The following is a 10,566-nucleotide window of genomic DNA, read 5'->3' as shown; positions in this document are numbered from 1 at the left end:
AAAAAAAAAAATACAAAAAATACAAAAAATTAACCGGGTGTACTGGCGGGCGCCTGTAATCCCAGCTACTTGGGAGGCTGACGCAGAATTGCTTGAACCCGGGAGGAGGAAGCTGCAGTGAGCTGAGATTGTGCCACTGCACTCCAGCCCAGACAACAGTGCAGGAGTCCATCTCAAAACAAACAAACAAACAAACAAAACAAAAACTTGAAGGTGGTATCACAGTCCTGGATTACAATAGAATTATGTTGTGGGTAGGAAGCACTGGAACTGAGATTTGAACCCAGCTCATTATGACCACAACTAAATTATACAATCATTCTACACTTGTTTCCTGTAAAATCAAGATGCCGAGACTTCATGACTTTTGCAAATATTTCAACAATAGAAGTGACCAATTATGACATACAAGAGCGCAAAAAATGTTTTGCCTACCTTTGTTGTCCTTGTTATATATACCTTGATATCAATTTACATAAACCTCATTGTTGATACTGGAAAAACACCAATTGCCTGCCCAAGTCCCTAGTCATTTTTCAGGGTCATAACTGGTTTAATAGCATAATTAATGGAACACTTAACGCAAATGCCAAGGACAATGCTAAGTGCCTTTCATTATTTCACTTAACTTTTAAAAAAGCCCCACTCATAATCCCAGCACTTTGGATGAGGTGGGAGGATCACTTGAGCCCAGGAGTTCAAGACCAACCTGGGCAACACGAGTCCCCGTCTCTACAAAAAAACAAACCTTGTTTGGATTTCCTTTCGACAACTTACTACATCCAATTAAGGGGAGTAGAGTACACATCTAAAATCTTCCTATTTAACTGATTACCTGAGTTTCATGTGATACCATTAGGACTATCAGTGCCTGTAACTTCCCTTGCTCTAAAACACACTAATAGTAGTATTAAAATAGTCAATGGGGCAGTAACCTGCCAAATAATGAATTACCCCTGGGAAATTAAAGACCTTGTGGCTATAATAACCAGGTAACAATTACACTCAATGTTTTAATCTTGGCTCTGGTTTGCTATGCAATCTTTCATTAAGCATTTAAAAGGTAGTTTTAAAAAATAAAAACCTTGATAACCACCTTTGGAGTAGCTCAGATTATAGAGAAAGCAATGATAGAGGCCAGCAAAAACTAAAACAGGTGTAGTCATTGCCAATTTACTCCTAAAGACATCTTTTTTGTAAAATGTTGCAGATGGGCAAGCTGAAAATTCTCATCTTACAGAATTAAAAAGCATAATGAATAAAATATTAGCTAATAGAAGTAAAAACTATAAGGATGTTCACCCCAACTAGATTTGGTGTTTTTTTAAACATCCAAACATTTAAAACATCATTGCACAGCTTAAGTCAACGTGGACAAATGCCAAAGTTGAAAAATATAAAGGTAAGAAACAGTAAATACCTTCTTTATGCCAATTCCCATGCTAGGTACACTTAAGTTTTTGAGTCTTTCATTTGAGCCTTTTGAAGTTGTCAAACACAATCTGGATAAACAAAACAAAAAACTTGCCCCTCTTTTCCCGTGACTGCCACCATCTTGTTCTGTGGGCACAGAGGGGACCCACAGGTGTTGTGGGCCTATCACAGTAGCACAATATGACAGGCATGGTGGTGGAGGAATGGGCATGCATGATGGCGGCCCCTAAAAAGTGACCACACTAAGCCAGCCCCACAGATCCCCATCTTTTCGGTCTTCCTCCTCCATCTCTCCTCAGTTACACCCCTTATTTTGTTCCTCTTATTTTCTGTGCTACCCTCCCTCTTTTCTCACTTTTCCAATCCTTTTCTCCTTCCTTTCCCACCTTCACTATTTCTGCCACCCATCTCCATACACTTCCCCACACGAGAAAAAATTATCTAGATTATACCAAGGAGAAACCAATGCCATATTTTATTTTCAAAATTATTAGACTTGAACAGTTAAATGACTCAGATGTAGAGCAACCATTGGGTAAATTGTAATTTTTTTATTGGAAAACAAATATACAACTTGGAATGGATTTTGAGGCAAATTGTGCCATAAGCAGATTTTAAGTGGCTAAACAAAGCTTAAAAAGCAAGTAACAATAAAAGAAAATGTTTCTGGTACAGGACCAGCAGTACAAAAAAATAGTGTACGAGTACCTGGATAATACACCCGTTTTGCAATAGTGCAACTTTTAAGTACATATTGTTGACTGTCCATAGTCCACGCAGAGTTACAACTCCACACTTCAACAACAACATGCTGACAGTTCCTAAAGAAAACTACTTTAAAAAAGGCATAACCCAGATGTTCCCTCATTTGACCAACTCCATCTAACTTTAGATGTGCAGAAGGGCTTAGATATATCCAGAGTAAGCCACATGCAACATGTTACTTGATCAATTTTCTAAAATAAGGTTTCAGGACAATGACAGTAAGATAAGGGAAGAAAACATGGAGGAATGAAGTCCTAATTACTATACATGCATATTTTTTTGACAGTAGGGAGAAATCTTTTACAGATAAGTTACAAACAAAGAAATGGCAAATAAACAATTTTGTACAAGAAATTTAACACATTCTGTACAAGGTCTTCACTTTGCTGTCATCATTTGTACAAACTCTTCATAGTTTACTTGACCATCACCATCAATATCTGCTTCCCTGATCATTTCATCAACTTCTTCATCTGTTAACTTCTCTCCAAGGTTTGTCATCACATGGCGAAGTTCTGCAGCACTAATATAGCCATTGCCATCCTTATCAAACACACGGAATGCTTCTCTAATTTCTTCTTCACTGTCTGTGTCTTTCATTTTTCTTGCCATCATTGTCAGAAATTCAGGGAAGTCAATTGTGCCATTACCATCAGCATCTACTTCATTAATCATGTCCTGTAACTCTGCTTCTGTGGGATTCTGCCCAAGAGACCTCATTACAGTTCCCAATTCCTTTGTTGTTATAGTTCCATCACCATCTTTGTCAAATAGTGAAAAAGCTTCTTTGAATTCTGCAATCTGCTCTTCGGTCAGTTGGTCAGCCATGCTGCAAGTGCTGCCGGTTTCCGAGACGCGACCACACAACCAGTCAGCATTCTCGCTCCACTCGGACTCAAGTTTCACTTTCTTAATAACTAAACTTAACTTGAATTTTCTGTATGTGCCTAAGAAGATCCATTTTTTCTTTCATTTGAACTAGGGTTTTCAAAAATTTTGTTCAAATATGAAATGAGATATTAAAAATCAATTGTAACATCTATAAATTAGTTTGGTATTCCTAAACTAAGGTTTAATCATAGTTAGTAAACTGGCACTAAGTTTCTGTCAGTCATTGGGCCAAATACTGAGTTTTGAAGGTATTTAGAGCAGAGCATCTGTGGTCTAAAAGAGCTCAATTAGCCTAAATTCCATTGCAATATTACTATACTTATTCCTCAGATAACAGTTAAAGGAACATAAAAGCACAGTGGCTCACAGGATTTACAAAGTAAAGTTTTAAGGAAAATTGGGTATTTACTGGACTGTTACAGACCTCTGAGCATATGGTACTGTGTCTTCCTCCCTTGAAACTATCTATTATCTTTTTCAAATAAGATACTTCTCACATCATCCTCAGAAGAGAATAATGTTGTCTTCTTTGTGTTTTCTAAAATAAATATATATTTTAAAATAAAGTCTCTATATGGAGTTTTGTTAGGGTGTAGTATTTCTCTTGAGTTTTCAAATTATGTTTTTGTTATACTAAGCTTTTACTTGATTACATAGTCATTTAGTAAAACAGTTTATTTCCTTTCAAAATCAATGTTTATGACTGTACTGAATTCTCTGTATTTCTTTCACTGTGCCCAGGTGGTCATTTGAATTTCTACTGTTAAAATGATGATGTCTTTTTTTGTGGGCATAAGGTTATTTTTATTAACTTCTATGTTAATGCATCTTCTCTAGGGTTGTTTCAGGATAATCTTCTGTTGTAGTTAGTCTGTTTTGCCACATATTCACATGAAGTAAGGCTATTAAGCATAGACAAAATGATATTTAAGGTGATGAAGTTTTGCATTCTTGAATGTGTATAAAATTGTTCAGCAGTGGAGAAATGAAAGGTTTATGTAATTAAATATAAAACCATGTTTTCAGTCTCCTAAATTATGCATGAGTTTATATGATTTCTAAACTCCAACATTTAAAAAAGAAAGAATAAAAGGAGCAATGAAATCATCTAATCCAGCAAAAGTCAGACAATCAAAAAACATTGAGAATAGAAAACTAATGGAATCTGATGGTAGAAAAAACACCCAATATTATTAGCAGTCACAATAATTGTGAATAGATTAGTTTCCCTATAAATAGAAAAAATCATAATGCTGAATGAAAAAACAAATTTTATTTGAATGTTATACATAAAGAAGTGAAATAAAAGACCTCAAATTACTTAAAATAAATGTTTGAGCAAAATGTAATATATAAGTGCATGTAAAATGTAAGGTTTACTAATATTTAATTAAGCCAAAATAAATTTCAGCATTTCAAGATAGAATAAATGGTACAAAGAAATGTTTCTGCATTGACACAAGCTACAATTTATCCAATTATGTAATAGTTCTGATCTTTTACTATCAAGTACTACATTACATTATATACAGCAAAAGTCATCACAAACAAATGAATTAGACAAAATCCACATTACAGAGGGAGATCAATCTTTTTTTTTTTAAATTTCACAATCATGTAGACAGCACTAAAAATTAGAACACAGAGTAAATATATAAATCATCTACAACAAGATTGATGTTAAATGGATGGTTATGTGACAAAGATAGAGACAGACACCTAAGGAGAATGTAGATAGCATACACACAGAGACAGTGTGTGTGCGTATGGGTGTTGAATACTCTGAACCAGGTGTATTTTCATATCACTTCAGAGATTACATTTTAAAGACCTATAGATAATTTAGAAATTTATTATAATGAGAACTAATAGGGAAATGGACTCCCACAAATCTGAAGAATTTAAGGGAAAGGATCTGGTCTTAGAGTTCACGGCCAAGTTTACCTAAATCTCAAAACAGCAAGAGAGGATAAGTTACTATTTCTACAAAATATACTACTAAAACAGAACAAATTTATAAATTTGCTAAATCAAGTCTTCAGAATGTAACAATAGTGTTAGGAGTAAGACTTTAGTCAGATAAACAAAACTCATGCAAAGTAGCTCAATAAAGAGGTAATAACATGTTGAGCTATTTACAAATTCAAATGTTAAAGTCCAAACAGAAAATGGTGAGGCAATCCAAATGGAAAACTTGGCATTATCAAAGTTTGGGATGACTTAAGGGGATAGAATAGTAGCAACCGAGACTGTAGAAAGGGTCTACGCAGTAAAAGCTCAAGCCAGGGAGGGGACCTGGCTTCTGCTTGTTACTCTGCCCCTATCAGATTCAAGGAGAAAAGGGGTGAAATAACCTGGTTGCTGCCTTCTTTTCACTCTGTAGTCTTCCACCAGGCCTCTCATTGGCCAAGTGTACCCAGCATCTAAATAGTTAAGGAACCTGGGACACCTGTTTTGCTGGGTTAGCTTCCTGAGAGAAGAAGCAGGGTAAGAAGGTGAAGGAAGTGGATTTGTTAGTCAGTAGGCAAACGACAAGCATACAATGTTATCTATTTATTGGAGAAGCTCGCGGTTTACTTTCATTTTTTCTTTATAGTGCTCAGAGAGAAATGTATAACACAAATGTTTTAGTATTAAATAAAATTATACAATTACCAAGACTTACACAATTACCAAGCATTCTTAAGGAGGAAAAATTATTCCGTTTTGGAGGAAAAGCTCTAGTTATAAAATCATAATGATATGTTGTATTGAACAAACAGCACGTAATTCTTCCTAACACAATTTCACCTTTTGCCATTCCTTTAGATTTTATTCAACTGTGATAATCTTATTCCACATAAGAACTGAGATAGATTTAGTGGCTTTTCTTCTCATCTTTGGCTGAGAGTTCTATGTTTACTTTAAAGTTAAAAACAATCCTCAATTCAATAATTACAATACTCAATCCCATTTAGTAAACAAAATTTCAAATTTGTCCTACTATTAATTCTTCTACACTCTTGCATCTCAGACCTCCTCAAGCTGGGAACTTGCTTGGGGCCAAGTCCTGCTCACTACTTTGTCCCAGTTAACTTCTACCTCCACCAGCTATCTATTTTTTCACTCTCCAAAAAGGTTGAAGTTGTTGATGGAAGACGGTGATTGGACCTGGCCAGCTTTTCCTTAGCTAAGTGGTTTCCTTCCTTTAAGCCTTGCAGATCCTTAAAGCCGTTTCTTCTCTTTTGTCAACTGTTCTTTTCCCTAATGGAGCCATATCACTTTGCATTCCCCTGACTTAAGCGAATACTTTTCTACACACAAGTAATGTTCAACTCTTTCCTCAACTTCTGGGTACATGAAGGCATAACTTCAGCCTTTTTCTGTTGGGGATTTCTCACTTTCTAGCATCTACTAAAAGTATAGTTAGAATGAATAAGTTCTAGTATTTGAAAGCATAACAGGGTAATTACAGTCAACAATAATTTATTGTGCATTTTAAAATAACAGTGTATAATTGGATTGTTAGTAACACAAAGAAAGGATAAATGTGTGAGGCTGTGGATACTTTATTTACCTTGATGTGAGTATCACATATTGTATGCCTATATCAAAATATTGCACGTACCCCATAAATATATACACTTACTATATACCCACAACAATTAAAAATTGAAAACTTTAAAAACATTTGGGAATTGGGCAACATAGGAAGATCTCAACAGAAGAACACAAGTATTTCACATTGCTTCCAACCTTGGAAAAAATAGATAACTAGTTCTGTATTTCTTCGGTCATTTGTTTCAAATTCCTAATCCCTGGAGATAGATTCTGTTTAAATTTAGGTCCCGTGCCTGACTTTTGACTTTATCTAGTTGGAAAGAGGAAAAGTTCGGTAAAATATACATCAAGGACCCTTCTGCTCAGAGAAGCACTTGAGCTTTCTATCTCACAAAAACTGTATACAATGGGGACTTTGATTACTTAGTGCTAGATGACAGAGAAAGCACAAAGGTATAAGCACTTCTCAATGTTCTGCATAAGTCCTGTTTGCTAATAATTGCATTAGGAAAGGTAAGTTGCTGGGCCAAGCCCAGATGAAAGGAATTGATAAATAGATTATGCTTCTTGATGAGAAAAATTGCGAAGCTCAACGCAATGGAAACGTGAATACACGGATGGAAAGAATGTGTATCCTTCTTTCACAATTTGTCATATGTATATCAATGCACTGTTTTATAGCCCATATTCATTCTTTCACTAGATGTTTTCCAGCACTTATTTTGTATCAGGCACTATACTGGGCAATTAAGATTTAATTACATGTATATAACACAACTCTTATTCTTATAAAGAATCATTTACTCTGAGGAGATAAAGACAGACAAATAAAAAGTAACTGGAATATTATATGCTATGTGTTATGTTAAGAATAGGCATAGTGTTGTAAGACAACATTGAAGGACTAGTGAAGGAGCAATAGTGTTACTTCTGCAAGAGGAAGGAACAAGAGTAAGGCATTTTGGAGGAGATGACCTATCAATGGAGGTTAGAAGACCAGGAGAGCCAGGCCTGGTGGTGCACCCCTGTAGTCCCAGCTACTCAGGAGGCTGAGGCGGGAAGATGACTTGAGCTCAGGAGTTCAAGTCTGCAGTAAGCCATGATGGCGCCAGTGCACTGAAAAGAAAAGAAAAAGGAAGACAACCAAGATGCTCCTTATCATTTATCCTCATCATTATTATCATGTATCCTTACATGTCTCATTTATTATTAACAATAATAATGATAAACGTAAAGACCCCAGTGTGGTCCTCAAAATTAATAGGTGCTCAAAAGTCAAAGCTACCCTTATTAAATAAAATTTACTGAATGTGACAATTAACGTTAAATATTAAGGAGAAATAGAAAAGAATTAAGCTAACACCAAAATCTCCGGCAATGGCATCTGGTAAGCAATTGTGCCAGGAAAAGGAGCAGGGTCCCATGAGAAAATAAGTGGGAAATGCCAAGTAGACTGTTGGGTAAGATGTTCTAGAGCTCAGGACAGAGACTTATACCCAAGTAAAGAATTGTTAGTCATTAGTGTTCAATAAAGATATATTTGAGATAATTCAAATATTAATACAACAACTTTTAAGTTACATTAAGAGATACAAGAAAGGGGGATGGAGGGAAGGAGGGAGAGAAAGATTGAGAGAGAGGGAGAAAGAAAGAGGAAGGGGGGGAGAGAGAGAGAGAGAGAGAGAGAGAGAGAGAGAGAGAGAGACTTGTTCAGGTTTTTAAAAATGTCTAGTATTTGGTTATTTAAAACTAGGTGTGACTCTTACCTCTGAAGCTTTTTTCTGCCCCAAACAGCTTCTCAGCCTCTGAACTATTAATTATATCCTCATTATCTCCATTTCAGCCTCTTCATCATAACCCTAGTTTAGATATCTATAAATTCTTCCATGAATTACTACAGTGGCTTCCTAATTGGCTTTCCTATTCTAATTTCATACACGTTACATACAAACATATTTAAATATGTAACTATCCTCTGTCAAAATGTGTCAAATAATTTCTATTACCTACTTCATAGAAATCTCAAATTCTTAGCATATTGTGAGTTAACTTCACTGACCTTCCATGCACATCTCCACTCATTGTTGGCCTTTCTTTCCAAATTGCCACCCCTTTCCTCCTCACGTGATAATTCTTGCTAATCTTTGAGTTCTTCACTCAAATTTTCTTTCCCAATTTTACCCCAATCCTCTCTTTAGCCTATTCTGGTAAATTCTGGTATTATTTCTTCTGTTATTAAAATACACTTTGTAGTTTGTTGTAGATTAATTATATTTCAATTGCTTTACATCTATTTCTTCACTGCATTATTAGACACTTGAGTAAAAGTACTAAGCCTTTACAGTACTTAGTATAGGAGAGGTTCAATAAATGTGTAAAACATACCAATTAATTAACACAATATTTTATTCTGAATACTCTGTTTAATTCTGTAAGGCAGGGGAATAAAAGCACATAGTCTGATCATTTTAAAATTTACCCCAAATAATTGATTAATTAAAAGTTTATTATATAATCAGAAACTAGTATGTACTCTTAGTTCTAACTAAATGATTTTTTAAAATATTATTTTCCTTGTAAAGATTGAGTTTGTAATTTATACCTTATAAGATATTATCAATGGTCTAAATGGGTTTTGAATTTAAATTACAAATGCTCCTTTAAATATTAGATGTATTACCTCAGATGTCTTCTATTCCGTCTTTGAACTACCATATGGCTTCTGTCACAAAGAAAAACATTGTAGACATAAATCAAAATGTTACGGTATGTTATTTAAATGACACTTTATATATACACCAATTCATACTATGTGTAAAGTATATTCTAACAAAACATTTTCTTCTATTTGTCACCTTATTTTCATTCACAAATGACAACAAAATGAAAAGCCCATTAAGTTAATATACATCAGATAAAACAAAGGTAAATATTACCAAAACAATACAACACTTTCGAAGTGCATTGCTCTTCTTTATTAAGTTACAATATAAAAGGAAATAAGGTGAAACTTTACATTAGTAGTTATAATGTTTATGCCTTAGGCTTTTGTTGCAATATACCTTTAGTTAATGGAATACTTTTCCTTTTCTGAGGATGGTAAGCACAAGTTGTTTGGGGAGTTGAATTTAATTATCGAATTTTATTTTGAAAAATGAGATAAAGTTATAAAACTTCAATTTTTTCTTCATGTGTACAATTTTCTTGAGGTACAGCATGGAGGAAACTTTCTATTGGCAAAGTACATCTGCCCATTTTTGTAGAAATCTACTTACTAAATTTGATGCTAAGTTTTTAAATACTAATACATGTAGGTTTTATTATTTAAAATCTAATTTTAGAATATTTAATATTTTATATCATCTATAATTCCTCTGAAGATTTTATAGTTTAAAAATTATATTTTGAAGGCAAAGTTAGAAATAAGAGGAATTCATTAACTCTTAGAAATATATATTGGCTCTTAGAAATAAGAGGAATTTAATCTGAGATGTCATTAGATTGTAATAGGTTAAGAAACATGGCATATCTGATCAAGCAATTCCTCCTATTTATAAGGGCATAATCATGAAGAAAAATGGTAACTTCCATTTGTTAGCTGTGACTGACTTCTGCTGGGAAACTGGTACTGAAATAAGCTGAACTAGATTGGAAGTTTGGTCTGCTACAGAGGACAGAGCACAGAAAACAAACCCAAACCTTAATCTTAATATGATGAGTGTTTTCTTCATCTTAAAAGAAAAGTGACAGAAACAGACATTAAATTTTAGAGCTTTTATGTTTCATAATTGTAAATTATTTAATGTTATGTGTTATGAAATTTCTATTCCAAATAATGGCCGAGATAAGAAGGTTCCACATTGCTGTTTGTAAATATTTGCCTGAATTTAGGTCTGGTGGAAGGAGTAGTTTAATCCCAACTAATGAAAATTTAAA

General features: G+C 34.3%; 1 protein-coding gene across 1 annotated transcript; it reads right to left on the bottom strand.

Annotated features, from left to right (window-relative positions):
• Positions 1–1,965: 1,965 nt before the first annotated feature.
• On the bottom strand, positions 1,966–3,094 carry LOC108533995 (calmodulin). Its single transcript, XM_017879036.1, has one exon. It carries the CDS (start codon positions 3,025–3,027, stop codon positions 2,578–2,580), a length of 450 nt encoding a protein of 149 aa, XP_017734525.1. The 5' UTR covers positions 3,028–3,094; the 3' UTR covers positions 1,966–2,577.
• Positions 3,095–10,566: the final 7,472 nt, after the last annotated feature.

The sequence above is a fragment of the Rhinopithecus bieti genome, unplaced genomic scaffold (assembly GCF_001698545.2).
Source record: "Rhinopithecus bieti isolate Rb0 unplaced genomic scaffold, ASM169854v2 scaffold_11936, whole genome shotgun sequence".
Classification (NCBI taxonomy): domain Eukaryota; kingdom Metazoa; phylum Chordata; class Mammalia; order Primates; family Cercopithecidae; genus Rhinopithecus; species Rhinopithecus bieti.
The sequence above is the reverse complement of the archived record's forward strand: the minus strand, read 5'-3'. Positions and strand labels throughout refer to the sequence as shown.

What these genes read in the sequence shown, in the direction of transcription:
- LOC108533995 (XM_017879036.1), bottom strand. Translation starts at nt 3,027, where the DNA reads ATGGCTGACCAACTGACCGAAGAGCAGATTGCAGAATTCAAAGAAGCT.